Source organism: Lontra canadensis, unplaced genomic scaffold (genome assembly GCF_010015895.1).
Source record: "Lontra canadensis isolate GAN:19392208 unplaced genomic scaffold, GSC_riverotter_1.0 scaffold15, whole genome shotgun sequence".
In the NCBI taxonomy this organism is placed as follows: Eukaryota; Metazoa; Chordata; class Mammalia; order Carnivora; family Mustelidae; genus Lontra; species Lontra canadensis.
The window spans coordinates 1,505,870-1,526,900 of record NW_022631009.1 but is presented as its reverse complement, the minus strand read 5'-3'; the positions used below and the strand labels follow the sequence as shown (position 1 = coordinate 1,526,900).

Sequence of the window (21,031 nt, the reverse complement as noted above, 5' to 3'; positions counted from 1 at the left end):
GACCTCCTTTTTACTGTGTATAGAATTAATGGCAATAGCTGTTGAAGAGTTCTGTCCAACCTTAGCCAAAGAGTAGTCATAGGACGTATCAGAATAGACTTGTGGACCAATCAGAATCTCCCTTGTGAGAATTTAAACAAAGACAGAACATGGGCTGAAGCTCACTCCATGTGGGAGGTGGGCATGGGAAAGAGTAGGAATCAGGAAGAGAATTCTCCTTTAGTTATCTAGAACTACTATGTGCCTACCCTCTTCTTTACCTGACTCTCTGGTCTTTCCTCATTAGAAACTCCAGTACATTCTTTCTCTCCTCTGATTAGCCAGTCATGTTCTATTGCATTCAAGAGAAGGATTAGTTAAAACTGAGAAAGCATAGCCTCATTGAATCTGTGTAACCTATCCAGGGTTACCCATCTTATGAATGGCAGAGCAGGATTCTAATTCATGCCTTTAGCCCAATCCAGTGTTTTTAACCATTCCAATTTTAAATTCTTTTAGATTCTCTAAGCTCTGTATTGTTAGATAAACAGATATCCTTTTTTCTTTTGGTAATTGGTGTAACATAAATGGACTCCGTTATTTTAACACCTTCCAAAAATGTGTTTACTGAGATATGACTTGATGTAATGTTATTAGAATTTATAGGGGAGGAAAACAATGTAAGGAGGTTATGAGAAATTGGAGAGAGCCTCAAACATGAAAGAAGCAAATCTTTTTAAAATTAATTCTGCCTCATTATAGACTTTTAAAAAGTTTTTTATACTGCTGAATCCCAAATTCTTCATCTATACAATAGGGTTATTATGGAAGATGAAAAAGGTTGAACAGTAAATGTCATTATTCTGAGGGATATCTCTGTTGATGCCAGTTAGCTTGATTTCTATCAATTAAGTTCAATAAAATACAAGTTTGGCCACATAGTGAACAAATTCTTTTTAAGTGAGACACTTTTCTCCTTCTTAGATCTTGAAGTCTGCACTCGCTCCCTCAACCCTGTTTCTTGACATCTTCCTTACTGAAAAATGGAAGGGTATTAATATTTAATTTATAGGCTTGTTTAGTGTTAATGAAATCATATATTCAAAACTGTCATTTGGTAAGCACTCAACCAAAATTTACTTGTCATTGACTTAAGGGTTCTGTATTTTTTGCTAAACTAAGATAAATTACTTTTATTCACTAACTTGATCAATTATTACTTCATCAGCAAATACAAAGTCTTCAGTTGATAAGCATTTCATGTTGGCAAGATATATTTGCAAAGATGAGTAAGACATAGCCCTCCTCCTTGTGCATATCACAGTCTGTTAGAAGAAGAGAGAAACTTTTAAATAACTAAATATAGTATATTAAGGGCATTATCACTGGAAAATACAAGTGCCATATGGAAACAAAAGATGGAGTCACTGACTCTTGTTTCGTCACTACCCAAAGTCTTCACAGAGGAGGTTGTTAGTCACGTGGATCTTAGGGAATGACATAATAGGTTGAGGGAACTAATCAGGACTGGTGAACTAGTCTTGGATAGGGATCAGTTGAATTGAAGTAATTATCTATGATTAAAGTGATTATCTACTATTTTTACTGCAAATCTAAGTCTTCATCCAACTGTACCATTCACACCTGTCAACTTAGTTTAAACAGGAAAAAAAATGAAAAGATTTTATCAGTGGATTTAGAGTAAAAACAAAACAAACAAAACAACTGGTCCATATGTTCTCATTCATGATAGTAGAAAGAGAATGAGGTTATAGCTGGGGCCCATATCCATCTGACTCCAGAAGTTCAGCTGGACTAGATCAACTCTCAAAAAATATTTCAGTGTTTATATATGAATTCTCACCCAGTTATATTTCTGTAGACTGCCCATTATCTGGTCTATGAAGGAAATGAGTCAGGCATAGAAAGGAAAGACAGATAATACCTATGGCATCACTGGATTTGTCCCTTGCCAGATAGTATCATTCCAACGGAGATGCTTTCTTAACTGGACCTTGTCCAGCCTGGGCGTCTGTCCATGCAGTGAGATATCAGCTCTATATGCCCAGAAGTAATGTTCTGAACTGTTTGGAAAGTGGCCATCTAATGGGGGTCACAGCAACATAAGCAGCCTCAGTCAAGGTCCCAGAAGGTCAATGGAAGCTTTTAGCCCTCTTTACACTCTCTAATCTCTAGCTGTTTCTTCTGCTAAAAATATACTTGTGGAAAATTATTACTGGTTCCAAATTGCCATGCAATGCCTAGATTCTTGGCAATGCTGGGTGGGACTTTCCCTGGGTGGAGCTGAAAATTAGGCAAGAGATAGCTGTGGTCATCAATGCACACAGAATTAGTGTATTTCCCTTTCTAAAATTATCTTCTCCAGATACCCAGACGTTAAAAAAAAAAAAAAAAAAAAGTCAGCCATCAAAGACAGTAAAAAATTTAAAACCCTGATTTGTGTGCTTAAACACACTTTCATGCAATATTGATTAAAACATGGATAAAAACAATTTTGGATCCACAGACTATATATAACCAAGTCACACAGTTTTAAGTATTTCCTTGGGTCTCACTTGAGTAAGTTCTTGATTTGTGGAAATGAATAGCAGAGAAGAGGGAAATCCTTTTTCAAAATTTGATTTTGGGTAGGCAGGTACAAGATTTACAAAAGTTGAACCTTTAGCCCCATTATTTTGGACCTGCGTGCATTCAGTAATGTTTGTTGGGCACATTATATCTATCAAGCACTGTTCTAGGCTCTGAAATCTAGACTATTCCCCCTGCTCTCTGGGTTTTATTGATACTCCAGGTCCCAAAAGAGACAACAACCAAGTAAACATAAATATGTATTGTTGTTTCCATTGATGATAGATGTGTTGAGAAAAATCACAGGATACTGTGTTGGAAAGTGCCTGGGAATGGGGATGTCTCTTTAGGAACATGGTTATTAGAGATAAGGTCTCTTTGAGAAAGTGAACTACATAGCAAATAAATAGCAACAGGAAGTGATCCTGAAGTAGAAACAAGCTTGTCTTGGCTGAGGAGCAGAAAGAGTACCAGTGTGTAGTGTAATAAGGAAGAAAGATAGGAGTTTCACAGAGGTCATGAAAACAGAAGGCAAATCATGTGGAACCCTGTGGAGCGTGGTATCCCAAGAGAAGAAGACACTTGAAGGCTTCTACGCAGGTGAATGACATGATCTCACACTGACTATCCCATGGAAAAATGAAGAGGAGCAAGAGTGGAGGGAAAGACGGATGTTTGTGAAACCAGGGACAAGATGGTAGGCAATGTGGCTGGGTGGTCGCAATAAGTACCCATGAGGACTTGGGGCCCCAATCTGACTTGTGCCATAGTACATATATGAATGTCTCCTAATGCTCAGAACCCATAACAGGAACTCAAATCTGAAGGATTTTTCTGAATTTCCAATGGCCTTTCCCTTCTTTTATTTTTATTGAGCCTGTCAGCAGCCCTATGAGCTTTGTAGCAGGGGAGTTCTTAGACTTTGACAAATGAAGAAATTGGGGTTTTTGCTAAGAGTCAACCAAAACACAGTAGAGCCAGGACTCAAACCCATCAGATGCCAACTCCATGCTCCCATTGCCCCCCCCCCCACCATGTTTTAGGCATTACAGAACATTTAATTTATCAGACACAAAATTGTATTGAGTTAAGGGCTCTTTTCGAAGTCAGAACATACTAGAAAATTATAACAGTTCACCTGCTTTGTATCTAAAGGAAAAGAAGGCCCCCTATTCCTAGGGGGGAAAAAAAAATCTTCAGGATGTATTAGAAGCCACCAAAAGGGTGATTTAAAATGCATTTTTGAGGACACCTGGGTGGCTCAGTGGGTTAAAGCCTCTCCTTCAGCTCAGGTCATGATCTCAGGGTCTTGGGATCGAGTCACGCATTGGGCTCTCTGCTCAGCAGGGAGCCTGCTTCCTCCTCTCTCTCTCTGCCTGCCTCTCTGCCTACTTGTGATCTTTCTCTATCAAATAAATAAATAAAATCTTTAAAAAAATTAAAAAAATATAAAATAAAATGCATTTTTGAGGTACATTGAAGGACACAACTGGTGGCATTGGTGCCTTTTGTAAGACTGAAACCATGGCAGGTCCAGAAACTGCTGTCCCCTTCCATTTCACTGGTATCCAAAAAAACTTAACTCTCATACTTTCATAAGTAGAATGAATTGTGTACTGGACACATATGGGGGCATTGCTGTGATGGTCTCAGACTTAACGTTAAGGTCTAAAAACACATTACCTGTGAAAGCAGCATAAATGGGTTTTATACCTTACTACAGCTGTTGAGTTCCCCAGGCCTGGAGAAGCTAATGGTAGCTCATCGTGTGATAGTAATTTGTACAATACATTATGAACCTGGGGCAGGGGGAAGGAGTTAGGATAAAATGCATTGCTAAGAAGTAAAATTCCTTGGTATTTGAGTTAAATGTCTCAACCCTTGATCCAGAAATTGTTACGGAAAGAAATTTTAAGAAAGAAGGAACAAATGAAAGAAGACAAAGATGAAGACAAAAACGAAGACGAAGACGAAGATGAAGGAGAAAGAGAAGCAGAAAGGAACATAAATGAGGTTAGTTGCTTAGGAAGGAGGGGGAAATGAAAATAAAATTTTATTAAACTTCTATTATGTGGCAAATATCTTGCATAGGGACATTGCATAGGCTACCTTGATTGCACAGTAACTTTGAGATGTGGCATCTCCATTATTATTCAGACGAGGAAAACAAGGCTCAAAGAAGTGGGGTAATTTCCAGTTTAAGTCAATCTCCAACCAAAGCCCAGATATAAAATAAATGAGACCTCCAAACTTGTTCTGGCCTTGTGACTTCCAAAGTGGGTAGTATGGCAATGATTTGTTTGAGGGCAAGAACTTAGAAGATCCATTTTTGATAGGTTATGAGGTTTCTTCATGGTACTGAAAATTTCAGGTATTGTTGTAGACAGCCCGGGGTGGTTTTTTATTTAAAGTCTAAATATCAAAGACCCATAAACCTGAAAAGCTTATAATTTACAACTCTTTTTGAGGGGAATGGATTTAAGCATAGCCTCAATCTGTCCTATTTAAGAGAGTAGCTGCCCAGAAATTGCTAATTTGAGGTTTTCTGCATTATAAAGCAGGCCAAAACATCTGGATTAAAGAGACTCAGAGTCTATCCTCAGGGTTTGTAGCCAGCTGTGCAACCTTGAGCTCTGTGCTAAAATCAACTGGTTTGCAGTTGATTCCTTTGAGATAAGGAGCCTTCGCTCTCCCTTTCTTTCCTTAGGTCTTGACTCATTCCAGCAAGGATTTGAGGCAGCTGAGTTGGACTCCTGTGAACTTCAAAGTTCCTTTGTGCACTGATGATACTGATAATTTCATTTAAACAGCCCTTCAACTTTGATCCCAGAAATCCTTCTTCCCAGATTTTTATTTCCTTTAAACTCTCATCAGTGTTCTTTGGGTTTTACTGGAAGAGACATACCACGGGTTGTCTAGAAAAGTGGGATGTGTCCTTACATGACACGCTCCCACCTCCCTTATTTCTGAGTGAATGTGTACAATTGCGATCCTCACCTGATCTAGTTAAAAAATTATTGTATTCGATTTTTCGACTCGACAACCCAACTCAACCCAATATAAAAGGCGACTTTTTCTTCAATTTGTGAAACAGATGTGCTTCTTCTGAGTCAGTGCCCTATACGATGCCAAGTTGTTGCAAAGGTTAGGTTCACCTAGTCTTTGCACATTTCCCCAACATACCAGGATTGAACTCCTGGTTGCCCTGAACTGCAGAGCTAAAACAAGTCACCTAGGTTTGTTGAAGCCATAGTGGGGAGAGCTTTGTGACAGCAAATGGACAAACTGAGCTCCTTGAGAGGAGCCTGTCTCTGTGGCTCAAAGGCCCAGCGGAAGGAACCTGAAGGCTCCTCCCCGCTTCACTCCTGTGGTCTCCACACCTGGTGCTGATTACTCAAGAAATAAGGAGCTTAAGCGTTGCATGTTTTTCCTAGATTTGAGTGAAAACAATTCCAACCTTCGGTGTCAGGAATTATATACTAGTGTTACCTACACAAATTCTGCAGGATAACAATGTTAATCCAGATGTGACCTCACTTCCCTGTGGAACGGACACCCTAGTTGTCTAAGTGTAGAAATTTCTGTATGTGATGGGCCTTCCTTGCAGACTCATAAAACATCATCAGCATGTTGAGGTTTCTGAGAATTTCTGCAGGAAAGAAAGCTGACTAAGGTAAAGGGCAAAATGTGTACAAGGTAGAGCAAAGCAATCTACTTTAGTAGGACTGCAAAAAAGAGTAGGATTAAGGCCTGCCAAGAAAGGGTAGAAACAGATCAATCATTAGGCTTGAAGGTTCTCGAAGAGATTGAATGGTTTTCTCTTGTTGACAATGAGATGAAATTAAACCTTTGTATTCAGAGTTAGGTCTTAGAAGGAGAATTGTAACAGAAATGTAGAGAATCCGTTGGATGGAACAGAAATGAGGAAAAGAGGTAGTTGAGGTATCTTCACCATTCAGGTAAGAGATGGAGATTGTCTTAACTTGGGTGAGAGAGGAATTTGAGTGTCATGGCAAGCAGGAAATCAAACAGTTGTTGCGACCAGCTGGTTACAGGGTATATAAAAGAAGCTAAAGATGGTGTTTGGGCAACTGGAGGGAGAGCTGGAGGGAATGGGAAGAAAGCAGTCAAGTGCCTGGAAGAGCAAACTTCAACGAAATCATATTCGTTTATGTGGGACACTCAAATCCAAACCTCCATCATGTAGTTTGGTTTGTGGTATTTTTAGCACCCCGTTCAAAATTATCTACATACCCTGTGCCCTATCATATTGAAACATCTCATTCTAGTACTTCTCCCAGTTGGATTATGGGAGATACCCTTCAATTGTATTTTTTTTAAGATTTTATTTTTAAGCAATCTCTATGCCCAATGTGGGGCTCGAACTCACAATGCCGAGATCAAGAGTCACATGCTCTACCAACTGAGCCATCCAGGTGTCCCTCAAATGTACTTTCTATAGCTTAGTTTGCCCTCTTGGTTAAATACCAACCCCACCTTAATTAAACTTGTTAATTCTGTGAAAAGAACATATACCAAAATCATACCTTTATTACTTTACCCATATTCTTTTAATCTGAAAAGTCCCCATGAAATCTGTACCTCCTTAAAGAATCACCCCCACACCACACCACCTTGAAGGCTACCTTAACAGAGCTAATCATTCACTTATATATCCTTATATATCCCCATGCCATTCTTCACACCTTTATTATTCGATTTTGCACTGAATGTTTGTGTAATTATCATATCCCTTTTACTCAGTTATAAGCTCTTTGAGTCCACCTTTTGATTTCTTGCTCAAGACAGGTGTTCAGTAAGCTTCCTTAAAACCAGGTGTCTGTCAACATCCATATTTGAATAGCTCAAAAGAAAAATGCTAATATTTGAATGACAGTTGTCACAGAGACGATGCTTCGTCTGAGGAAAACAGAAGATCCTAGATTAGGGCAACGCTTCTCAGATTCAGGGTGAGGAAATCATCTGGGGGATTTCATTAAACAAGTTCTGGGGGCTGGCCTGGGATTTTGATTCGGTGGGTCTGGAGTGGGGTCATGCCTTCGCATTTCTAACAAATTCCCAGGAGATGCTGGTGTTGCTGGACCATGGATTGCACACTGAGTAATCACCTATTCAAAGGGTTAAGTCTGACATCAGAACGCCTGCCCCTAAGTTCCACCATCACAATTTACTAGCTGTTTGAGCTCAAGGTACGAACTCAATCTTTAAGCCTGTGATTCCTCACCCGTAAACAGCAATCATAGTGGAACCCCTTCTTTAGACTGATAGAACTAAAACAGCCGGTCTATACACTGTGCTCCTGGCAGTCCCTGACACCTGGTAGGTGCGCAAAAACTAGGTGTTGGTTTGAGTATTTAATGGTACAAATAAATCAGCAGATTCCTAAAGAACAAGGGCCATTAATCCATAGCCAAACCTGGCTCATTGCCTTTCTGAGTAATGCAGATAAACTTGGTATGGTTTTAAAATACTTAAATGACTAAAAAATATGAAAGATTTCATAATGCATGAAAATTACAAATTCAAATTTCGATGTCCGTAAAGGGTTATTGGAACATGGGCACACGCATTCGTTCATATAATGCCTGTGGACACTTTTTGTGCCGCAGGAGCGGAGTGAGTAGTCCCATGACTGACCACATGGCCAGGAAAAGCCTAGAGCACACACTCACTAGCCCTTTCCATGAAGTTAGCCAACCTTTTAAAAAGCACCGAGTGACTTTATCAGTCAGTTGGGATTAGAACCATCACTAGATGGCAATAATATTCAGTGGCTACTGTATGTGTATTCATAAACTGTTTATACATATACTGTTTATATATAATTTATATACTCTTGTATATATGTATATAATTTATATCTCTATAGACAGATAATTTAACTGTACCCAAGTAACAAGGGAGCCTTAGGAATCAAATTAATAAAAGAAAATTGGGAAATAAGATGAATTTGAGGGATGAGTGGCAAATTGGATTACCATGAAAGCTCCTCAAAACAGGAAACACTATTAGATGTCCCAATCCACTTAAAAAAAAAAAAAAAAGGAATACTTACTGTCCTTTTTCTGATTATCAAAATAATACAGGATCATGGTATTTGGAAAATACAAAAATCTATAAGCATAGAAATCGGTGATATTCCTAAAAATAGAGATAACCACATTTAAACATTTGTATTTTTACAAAATTGGGATGTTACTGTACAAAATGGTTATATATTTTTAATGTAACGTTTGCCCAATTTCTCGTATCTTGAGGATATTTTAATGGGTAGTAATGTTCCACTGTTTGGAAATGCCCAAATTCATTTAATTATTGCTCTCTATTGGTTTTGAAGTTACTTTAAGATATTGCTATTATTTATAAATATAAAAAAACTTGATTATGACTTTTCTGGAAATGTATCCCCCCCAAACACGCTGATAAATTACTATAATAAAAGTTTGTCTAAATTTGAGCTGTTTCCAAGGGAAGTAGGTGGTTAAGATTAAAGGCAAAGTTTATATGAATTGAATCTTTCTCTGTATCTGTTTTCCAGATTTCCAAACCACACCAATTCAGGGGATTTCTGCTTCATGATTAGTAATATAAGTGACTTTTATTATCTTTGACCAGGCTTGTTTGTTTTCTGCATACCCCATTCTTGAAAATCTATTCTACTACAAATCAGGAAAACAAAGCTTTTGTTTTGTTTGAAATGCCCCCTTCCCTTAGAAAAAAAGGCAATGCTCTTATCAAAAATATTTTATTTACAAAAAAATCAATTATACTATACATCCTATACTGGAAATACATTGAATAATTGCTAAAATAAATACAGGCAATTAATTCAATCTCTTAAAAGAATGAGAGAATTTGACATTTGAAAGTTATCAAAGCTTAACTTAGAACATAAATAGTTAAAAAGGCAAACTCAAGTTTTAGTTTCATTTACTGGCATGCTGTGCTCTGTTTCCCACAAACTCTCCCATCCGTGAGTCTGAGTTGCAGAATGGTTATGTACCTTTTTGAAGTCCAAAGGTAGAATGTGCAGCTTTTTCTTAGGCAGAATAGATGAAACAAGGCGTCTGCATGGAGAGTAAGCACGTGGAAGCACGTGGCAGAAGCATGTGGTTGAACACGTCTCCACATTCACACTCCACTTCATCACAACACATTTTATGCAACAACTCATGTGTTTGATTGTTTCTAACACAGGTCTACACAGCACCAGCTACAAGGCAAGATGGGTCACATCAAAAGTCAAACCAGATAACTGAGGCCCTTGGAGTAGTGAAATTAGCCAGGTTAAGGGAACCTGGTTCATCCTTTTTCATGTGCCACTTCTTGATACACTTCTTAAACCTGGGTATTATTTTGATTATGTAAACCTATCTATGGAGGCCAGTAACAGGACAAATGGAGCAATTATCTATATGAATTCAGAAAAAAAATACCCTCCCTGGGAAGGAGAAGACAAGTTTAATGTGCCAATTTTGTAATCTGTAAGCTTTTACAATTGTAGGCAACTCACCCGTGTAAAAGTTCTAGTAACATGGAAAGTGAACTGGCAGGCTGAAAGAGAGACAGGTCAATTATGTTCAGTTTGTTGACAGGGATCTGGTGAATTCAGGCCGCAGAACAAACGATGAACTGCATTGTACTTGTCCAAATAACACAGGTAATTTCTTCCACTTTCCCTTTTACTCAGCCTGAGAAAACACTGCCAGAATCTCCATATTTGCCCAGTGTTTTCTTTCAAGGACTAGCATTACTCCCCCTTTTTAAAAAAATCTTACGAAAAATTGCACTTTTCTACCCCCTTTGGCCTTGATTTTCAATGATTTCCTTTTGTGTGTGTGCACCTAAGTATGTATTTCTACTCCCAAAGTGTAAAGGCCTTTTCTAAAAGAAATGAAAAAAAAAAAAAGTTAAAATATTGAAAGTTTAAATATTTTTCACAGAAATAAACTATTCCATGTTAAAAGGTAGAGAGAGAGAGAAACATTTTATTCTTTCTATCATGAACAACATCAGTCAACCACGCTTCACATTTTGGGTAGGTTTTTTTTTTTAAGTATGAATTTTTTCAGAACCTATTTTAATAATAATAAAAAAGAACAGGTGTATTTTGGCAGAGAAGTAAAATATAGAATATGCAAAATTTGTTTTAAAAATCGGCATACAAAATTTTAAAACACAGTACAATTATATAAAAATACAGCACAGCCAATGGCCTTTGAAATTTCCTTTGGCATTTCATTTGGTAGAGTTAAACAGAAAATCCTTTCTTAAAAAAAAAAAAAATTAGCTATCGACACAGTCCATAAGTTAGGTTGTGTATGTTGAAAGAACTTTTCCTTGAGTTTCCAAAATCCTTTTCTTCCATGATAACCCACATAAAGCATGGCTAGTGAGGTATATAGGGCAAACACTGTTAGGCAGATGTACATAAGGAAAAAGTGCATAAACAAAGAATGCTTCCCATTTTCATAGAAATAACAGGTTAAATCTGAGTTTCTTCTCATTGATGTCTTGTTTTACTTTGGCTGAATCAAAATAAACCCACAGAGACATGTCTTGGTTCAAGTCCCAGCAGCAGTGATGTGTCTCCTTTGGTGGCATTATTGGATGCCACAATACTGTACAGTCCCGAGAGGAACTAAGGTTTTGTGTGTGTCTGCATGTGTGACTGCAAACGTCAAACAACGTAAGATCATACATCAAGCACCATGTCATACTGTTGTCCCTTCTTCCTCCTGCCACATTTATTGATGAGAACCACATAAAGCGTCAAAAGCATGACCCAATAGCATGCATAGAGCAACGTTCCAACAATGAGAACTGTCTGCTTGGATTCTGAGAATGGCTTTTTAGATTCCTTATAAATGGTGAAAATCACACCACCCAGGAGGATTGTAAACCACACCGATACTGGAATGAGTCCTATGAAATTGACAACAATGGTCTTCCTTCCAGACGTGCCCCACCCAGCTTTGTTTATCGTTGCGATTGCAAACATCTTGGCGGGAAGTAAACTTGACATGTATAACACTGAGTAGAGGGACATGAAGACCATGACAATATTTCCTCTAAGGCAGCTGGCAAAGGACGATTTTATGAGACCTACTAACTGGACAGTTAACAAGAAGAGGAGGATGTTCCAAATTTTACCCCGGTAGAAGAGCTGGATGACTGTCGCAATGAGAAAGAAAGGGAAGAATCCAGTGATCACAGCCTCGTAGGTCATCCACAAGTGATGTTTATGAAACCACATCGCGTTGTACAGCCACTCTCGGAAGTATGACTTGCTCCAACGGGTCTGCTGGTTTAACCATCTGAGATACTCTATCGGTGTCTCTGTAAGGCACTTGGATCGAGCTGTGTATTTTGTTGCATAGCCCAGGCTCAGCACTCGGTTCGTTAAATGCCGGTCATCACCAAAACTACACTGGCTGCCCATAAATTCCTGATTGTACCAGTCTTCCACAAATTCATGCAGCAAGGAGTTTCTGTACATCCCTAGAGGTCCACTAATGCACTGGACACACCCAAAATAAGACTGGCAGGCCCTTTCTATATTAAAAGCCATCCAGTATCTCACACTGCTGAGGAAGGAGATCCAGGAATCGTACTTGTTTAAAATCTGCAAGAAGGAAAAAAAAAAAAAAGAAAACAAATAAGTAAAACATAGGCCCCCACTAAAATACCAACAAAAACCACATCATCACGAAATTACTACCTAAAGTGAGGTTTGTTGTTTGATCCTCCTGTATTAGCATCCTTCTTATTTTTGACATGATTGTTTTTTATTTTCTCTGATTCTGTGTTACTAGATTAATCTGATAAATTGTGTGCCTGTGTTGGGACTCCTGGATGAGCAACCATTATTCTCTTACATGACCCTGTCCTCTTTTTTGCCCAGGGCTTTTGTTGTTGTTGTTCTTGTTATGCTGTGATACTGAGCGTGTTTTTAGGCTCTAGTTCTCAGATCCTAAATTTTCCCACTCTTTCCTACCATCTAAGATTTGAAGGTTTTTAAGCCCTATTCTCTCCTGTTCTGGTTAATTTCCAACTCATTCAATTCCATTAATTTTCTTTCTCCTTCTTGCCCTCCTTTATGCAATGCCAGTGATTAAACTGTTTGTTCTGGCCTCTCCCCAAAACTTAAGTCCTGAAATAATGCTCTATGTAAAGGCTATTGAAAGTTATCAGCTTTTTCTTGGCAGTATTTCTAAATTCTTTCCTCCATCTCAATTTTGCACGGTTCTCATCTGGATTTTGCACGTTTCCTCTTTTATCACCAGGCTGTTTGTCTATTCCAGGCATTGTCTTTGCCTTCATTATCTCCATGCACGTATAAAATGGGTTACATAGCAACACAATACCTAATTTTTAAAGTTAAGTTTCCATGGGCTTCTCACCTTTTGCTAAAATTTGGTCATGCATTTGCAAAGAACTCATTTTAATCTTCACATGTGATCACATATTCACATATATGTGCATTTCCCATCCCACAGATTCCAAGTTGCCTTCATTAATATTGACTTCATTGTTTCTCCATTTTTAGCAAATAATGGGAAATAAATAATTATAAGTGGGAAATAAGTCATAATCAGAAAACCCACTTAATTATTTGTTCCTTTGCCTTTCTTACCAGTATAAATCTAAGTTGCTATTTCTCCTTTCTTCTTTTGTGTTCCAACTTGAATTTTTAATCAACCATATATTAATCATCTTTTAAATACATAGGTACAAATATATAATCCATCCTCAGCACTTCCATTTTTTTACCTTCACAACTAAATGACCTCCAACATCAGATTTTTTTTTTTTTAAGATTTTATTTATTTGACAGGCAGAGATCACAAGTAGGCAGAGAGGCAGGCAGAGAGAGTGGGGGAAACAGGCTCCCTGATCCGAGGACCCAGGGATCATGACCTGAGCGGAAGGCAGAGGCTTTAACCCACTGAGCCACCCAGCTGCCCCCAACATCAGATTTTACCAGAACATTAAGTTATGGTTCAAGAAGATATGGAGATCATTACACATTGAAATTAATTATATATAACTTATGTAACTTATCAGCCATACCTAACAAGGGTTACATTCCAGGGTAAAAAAAAAAAAAAAAAAAAAAAAAAAAAAAAAAAATCCTTTTTTTTTTTTTTTTTTCAATGTAGAAAAGAAGAGAGACAGGGCGCCTGGGTGGCTCAGTGGGTTAAGACTCTGCCTTCAGCTCAGGCCATGATCTCAGGGTCCTGGGATCGAGCCCTACATCAGGCTCTCTGCTCAGCAGGGCGCCGTTTCCCCCCCTCTCTCTCTGCCTCTCTGCCTACCTGTGATCTCTGTCAAATAAATAAAATCTTTTTAAAAAAAAGAAAAGGAAAGAAAAGAGGCAATAAAGTGGGTCCAAGGCACATACTCATGGGTCTCTATCACCAAAGCAACATCTGGCAAGAGTTTGGTGTAGTGAATATTCGTGCAAAGAATCAGTGTGTAAGAGTGTATCTAAAAGGGAGGCACGAAGGAAGTGAAGCCATATGCACCTGGACATCTCCCCCGACACCTCCAACCATGGGGTCTTCTTCTAAAACTTTCACCATCTCCACAGAGGAGGCAGGGTCAAGCATGGTGTCGGAATCACAGACCTGCAAAGAAGAAAAGCAGAAATGAGTTAAAGACGAGGAAGAATTAGGAGTGTGGTCACTACTGTCAAAACTGGGCACAGAGAGTAGGCCTTCAGCTTGACTGTCACAGGGCCTCAATAAGCAAGTACTGCAAGAATGACAGTTTTTTTGTCATGACCAATACAAACAGCACGCTCAGTACTGAAGGAAACGGCACAGCTGGAAGGAACAGCGGCAGTGCTAGGTGTGTCCTGCAGGCTAAGCAGCTTGTCTTGGTTTACCACGACTGTTCCTCATCTTGGCAATGAAAGTCTTAGATCCCAGGTAACATCCCAGTTTTCCAGGACTTGGTAAACAACTTAGGTTGGTCACCGGAGGTCTTTTTTTATTGTTGTTGCTATTGTCTTAGACAAGCCCTTACTGTAACTTATCCCTCAGGTCTGAATGATGGTCAGAAAATCCTATGAAGACTATTGAAAGGCAGCATTTTCTTTCTATGGGTCCAAAAAAGTAATTCTGAAATGAAACCGAACTACAGCTTCAAGAAAATTATTGGGATTAGCCTCCACCAATGAACCTCTGAGAGCCCCTTCTGTTGGAGGCCCAAGGGGGCAGGGTTATAAATACTTCTCTTTCCAGCCTGATTTCTGAGCCTATTGGAAAATGAGACAGAAAAATGAGGGAGATGAGAGACCAAAATATTACCCGTATAATCCTAAAGAGAACAGAGAGAACAGATCTAATTACCCGTGGAATAGCACACTTCATAATTAGACTTTCCTGTATTAGACAGACCTATCAAGTCCAAGTAACATCTAAGTGGGGTCAGCCTCCTCCTTCAGATAACCTGCATTCCCTTCTAAAAGGATGGAAGATGCCAGCTTCTTGGTGGTAGCCCACTCCCAGAAGAAAGGGGAAATGAGGAACCAGCAAACCCTTCTCCTGTACTCACTAATCAGATGAAATCATTTGGGGAGGAAAGAGTCAGGCCACTGAGAAAGGCTACTACTGCCAGGTGGGTTACACCTGTGACCAGACCTTCTAACACATGATCAAAGAAATCAGAAGTAGGGAAACGCTCCCAGCTCTGTATCTCTGATTAATACCAATAAGACACGGTATCCTTTTCTGGACACTGCAGCAAAGCCTAGTAGATAAAAATTGATCAGAGTTGACCTGTAATAAACCAGTTTCATTCATATCCCCATCCAAATGACAACATAACTGATAGGGACTGGAGAGTTATCAGCAATTCCCATTATTTTGCCATCAACTCTGACTACACTGTATGGACTTAAACAAGATTTAGTCTATGGGGCGCCTGGGTGGCTCAGTGGGTTAAGCCTCTGCCTTCAGCTCAGGTCATGATCTCAGGGTCCTGGGATGGCTCTCTGCTCAGCGGGGAGCCTGCTTCCTCCTCTCCCTCTGCCTGCCTCTCTGCTTGTGATCTCTGTCAAATAAATAAATAAAATCTTAAGAAAAAAAAATTAATCTATTTATTTGTATCAAAAGTAATTATTTTTACAGTTCTCCATACTACTTCATTAAAATAATAGGGATTTGATATACCAGTTTAAAAAAAGACAAACTAAGAAGCATAAACTGAGTTTAAGGGGCTCTCTCCCCCCCCCATATAGTATGAGTCTCTCACATAAATAGCTATGGAATTTCAACATTTTATTTTTAAAGATTTTATTTCTTCATCTGACAGAGAAAGAGACAGTGAAAGAGGGAACACAAGCAGGGAGAGTGAAAAAGGGAGAAGCAGGCATCCCCCTGAGCAGGGGCTTGATCATGACCCCAGCCTGAAGGCAGTGCCTAACAGCTGAGTCACCCAGGCGCCCTGAAGTTCAACTTTTTTTTTTTTTTTTTTTTTTTTTTTTTTAACAGACAGAGATCACAAGTAGGCAGAGAGGCAGATTGGATGAAGCAGGTTCCCTGTTGAGCAGAGAGCCCTATGCGGAGCTGGATCCCAGGACCCTGAGATCATGACCTGAGCCGAAGACAGAGGCTTTAACCCACTGAGCCACCCAGGCGCCCCGAAGTTCAACATTTTTAAAACTGTGTCTGTCTCCATTTTAATAACATCTACATTTTTCTGCAAAAAATATTAATATGTATTAATGAATATAATGTTATGAATATAATGAATATAATTAATGAATATAATGTTGGTGAAAACAGCAATTTAAACGCATTATTGGAACTTGTAAATTAAAAGTATACAGGGTATTCGGTTATAACCTTATAAACTCTCTGGATTTAACTAATCATAGTAATTTAGGGTTAACATCTGAATTTTTTAATTTATTTTACTGGTTTAGAACCATTTATTTTCTAAATAAAAACCGTTTATATTGCTTCATTTTTCAGCATTCTATTTTGGTCCGGCATGATCTCACTTAGGCAACAGCAAGGCATTAGTTTTTCACTGTAGAAAATAGGATTTTACTAATGCTTGGGTTGGTACACTAGCCTCAAGCCTAAACAAATTTCTCCAGAAGTGACTTTTTGCCTCTCGCGTGCCTTGTCTATTCACAGGTTTGTAAATGGATGGCGGCAAGCTTGTCCAGCCCTTCATGAGGGTAGAAGCTGTGAAGGCAAGAGTTCAAACCCCCTTCAGCATCCAGGATCCTGAGTCTATGGCCACACCCACATCTATTGACTCAGGCTGGGAAAGGTAAAACCGGAAAGCTAAAATAAGCATAAAAACAACAGGAAGGGGGCAATCTAGAATTAATGTTCAAGTAACTCTGCCTTGTGAGCACAGGCAAGCCAAGGGAACTGCCCCTTTGAAATGACTAACCGTGAACCAAACTTCTGAGGTTCTGAATATTTAAATAGGTCCTGTCCTTGCCAGTTTCCAACAGCAAAGCGCCAGCAGCTCTCTGAGAGAGACTGTTCTCATGGTGGGTTGAGCTGTGTCAAAAGAGAAATCTCCCTCAAGTCTCCTGGGCAGGGATATGCATCAGCCGGATGATTAGAGAAACTCAGTTTCTGTGACTGTCTTCCAACTTGGAACCATACAGAGAAGACACACGTGGCCCCTGGGTATGGGCGACATCCAAAGCTGTGAAGCATTCCATATTTAAAAAAAAAAAAAAGAAGAAGAAGAAGAAGAAAAAGAGAAATAAGAAGTTCAAAATCTGGGTTTCTGGATGCTCTTTGGTGACAGAATGCCGGATGGAAAGCCATCACCTGGGACAGTCAGCATGTATGTTCACGGACCTACTAGTATGTATTCATTACTCTCTACAGAGTGTGACTTGAGCCCCCCTGAGTATCTGTATAGTGGGAACAGGATTTCTAGTTGCCTCCCCACCAATTTTAACAAGTATGTAATTTCATAAATGTCGGCCATTTAGCTCTAGGCTAGACTGTGAGGGACATACACCAGCTGATAATAGAGCTTGACCTCACCTGGGGACACAAACTACAGGCCATGATTTGCCCACAGCAAACAATCAGAGAACAAATCGAAACGTCTCTCTGTCCATACTTGAGTGTTTCCATCATTGGTTTAAAACCACATGATCACGAGTCATAAGATTTCTCAATAGGAGATATGGAAATGAAGTGAAGTCAGCAAAATCTCACTAAAATGAGTGGAAAATGTCAAGACAAAGACACTTCCGGGAGGAACCAGCCACCTCAGTCTCAGTCACAGAATCATCAACTGAAGTGCCAAACACTGCTCTCTTCCTCCTTCCTCCTGCCCTTTCACAGTCAAGAGGTGGCAGCCTCCCTTCCCCCCAACCCCCACCCGGCTCCCACCACTTCCACTCCCCACTCCCCACCCCCATCCCGGTCTAAAACAGGGCTTGACAAACTAAGGTCTTCAGGCCAAGTCCAGCCTGACACCTGTTATGATATGATCTGTGGAGTCATAGTGGTTTCTACCTTTTAAAATAACTGAAAAAAAATTTTTTTAAGTACTATTTTGTGGGACATAGAAATTATGTGAAATTCAAATTTCAGTATCCGTAAGTACAGTTGTACTGGATCTCAAGCATACCCATTCACTGTCACAGCATCTATGCCTGCTTTCACACGAAAACAGCAAAGTGGAATAGTTGTAATAGAGACCATATGGCCCGCCAAGTCTAATAGTTCCTATCAGGCCTTTTACAAGCAAAGTTTGCCAACCCTGGGACTAAAATAATTGGTTGCAGGAGGAGGGTTCTCTTTCCTAAAATTAAAAAAAAAAAAAAAAGTTTAGATTAAGTATGTTCTAAACCCAATTTTAATTCTAGTGGATTTTTTTAAAACATTGCCTCCATCTTTATGTGTTGTAAGGAACAGGAAAGGCATAAAAGGTGTAAAACATTAGGTAAAGTAGATTTTTTCCTTTGGCCAAGATTTGCCCATTGTAAGGACAAATGCCTTCAGAGTCAAGAAGTCTTGGGGCCTGTATCTCGCAACTTCTGAGAACTTTTACAAGTCATTTACCATCTGAATGGTACTGGAGTGAGATTCTGCATATCAAGTCCCTTGTAAACTGAAAAGGACCTTAGAAAAGTACACCATTAGCACGAGGTAATAATCTCTACATTTTTGTGCTAAGTAAACCCATAACCTAAGGGATCATGATAATCCTTACCACAAATGGACGGTTCAGCAGAGCATCTCTAGAATGACCATAGGAATTGATTACATATCGAGGATCTCTTACCTCAATGAACAAATTCAATGTGTCTGCAACTGTCTGTAATTCAGTTACAAACTATTAGTTTATAGTCTATTACATATGTGATTAGACTATAAATTCATTCCAACTTATCTCACTCATCTTAAATTTAATCTAACAAACTCTCCTTTAGAAATATTGTTACCTGTTCTACCAAATGTTGTTCAAATTCTAAGACCCAAGACTAAAACAAAATGTTAAGTCTTTTTGTGTTTCACTTTTTTAAATGTTTCACTTTTTTTTAACGTGTTTCCTTTCAGACCTCCTAGTGGATCTCCCCACCCCCACCTCCACCCCCATACCGCTTCAAAGGGCATTGAGAGTTACACAGATTACGAGAAAATCTTAATTACTCTGGCTGCCTTCATTCAATGAGTTAACAGGTTGAAAATAAATCAGGTCCCCTTCTGTTGCTACTGCCTTTATTCTTTGCCTACTTGCAAGGCTTGACCCTTCATCTTAACCTTGACCCAGGGAAACTAATTTTTTTCTGTAGTGTGTGGAATTTACTCTTGGTCATGACCCCACTACCAGCTTTCCTTACACAGGTTTACCATGAAGTAAATGGGAGTCTCCCTTCTTCCCCCCTCCTTTCCATCAGGGCATTTCTCTAGCGAAAAGGGATAGGCTAGAACCACCACCAAAAATCACTATTTTTTAGTGATTTTATTATTTACTAGTTATTTACTAGCAAACACAAGATGGTGCCCTCCTTGAACTCTTACCAGTGTAGTACCAGAAGAAACACACTACTGTAGAAGAGAAAGCACCATGCAAATACTGGAACCAAACAGATCGGTCTCAATCCACCACTCACAAAGTTTATATAAACATGGACTCGTTTCTTGACCGTGGTGCCCTCTGCCCTCACCTCACCTTTCTAAGCCTTCACCACTCAGATGAAAAATACGATCATCACATCCACCTGTAAGTTTGTTGTGTTGGTAAGTTAATTTGATAATGCATGTAAAGCACTGAATAATGGCTAGGTTGTAGTAAATGCTTAATAAAAGGAAGACATAAAGTGATAAACCTAAACCAGAAGTGACAAACCAAAAACAGAGGACCCAGCTAAGGACACTCATCCAACGAGAAGGGGTCTTTCATACCCTTACTGTGGGTACGTGAAGGCTCAGGGAGAAAGGAAACTGATGCCTACTCCAATACCCAATAAGCTGAAGTTAAGAAAACTGAATCCTGGGCAGGCAATGTAAAAGATTGGGTCACTCACTAGAGAAAAGAAATTAAAAAAAAAAAAAAAAATTAAAGAGCAGTTTGCAGCTGATTAGTATTCATTCATAACCTTGAATGTACCCTTGGGGTGTAATGTGTGGAAGTTCATCCTTTCCCAAAGGGTAGACCCTGGGCCCATTAAAACTTATAAAAGTGTTTGTTGCATCTTGACTTCATGCCTCACTGACGTTGAACCTGATGAATGTGATACAATTTAAAAGAGGAAAATACTCTTCGGTTTTGTAAGTATCTAAATGTATGGGACAGAATTTTATTTTTTAAGGGGTGCCTGGGTGGCTCAGTGGGTTAAGCCTCTGCCTTCGGCTCAGGTCATGATCTCAGGGTCCTGGGATCAAGTCCCGCATTGGGCTCTCTGCCCAGCAGGGAGCCTGCTTCTCCCTCTCTCTCTCTCTGCCTCTCTGCCTACTTGTGATCTCTCTGTCAAATAAATAAATAAAATCTTTAAAAAAAATTTTTTTTTTATTTTTTAAAAATGGACTTGAGAACTCAATTATCTGCCAAAAAAGAGTACATAATTTGATTGAGACCACAGACATGCAGGATATTGGGGAACTAAAAAGTAATAATGGAAAATAACCTTCACAAAAAAACAGAGTATTGCACACAATTTAAAATTTCTCATATAACCAAAAAGGTTATTCAGAAGTTCATAGTATATGGTAATTAATTTTATTATAACAAACTTCTAGGACCTTATCAATATTGCATGATACTTTTAACTTTTAAAAAATCTTGATTTTCTGTTTATTTGGATTCTGGATAAATGGAATTTACAAGTAAGCTATAGCTAAATTTACTAGCCTCAGATTAAAGTGGCAAATACAAAATCATAAAATCTAAAAATTTTAGAGCTAAAGACACTTTGAAATTCATTAGTAAAACCATTCCAGAA

At 38.9% G+C, this 21,031-nt stretch overlaps 1 protein-coding gene and 1 pseudogene across 1 annotated transcript in view; one reads left to right on the top strand and one right to left on the bottom strand.

The window, feature by feature from the left end:
* Positions 1-10,357: 10,357 nt before the first annotated feature.
* Positions 10,358-21,031, bottom strand: part of HAS2 (hyaluronan synthase 2) — a 31,070-nt gene continuing 20,396 nt past the window's right edge. The window contains exons 3-4 of the mRNA XM_032858408.1: positions 14,118-14,219; positions 10,358-12,214 (exon numbers count right to left, since the gene is read on the bottom strand). Coding sequence (XP_032714299.1) covers positions 11,285-12,214; positions 14,118-14,219 — 1,032 coding nt within the window. The 3' untranslated portion in view covers positions 10,358-11,284. The remainder of the gene's footprint in view (positions 12,215-14,117; positions 14,220-21,031) is intronic.
* Positions 17,190-17,290, top strand: LOC116868449 (annotated as a pseudogene).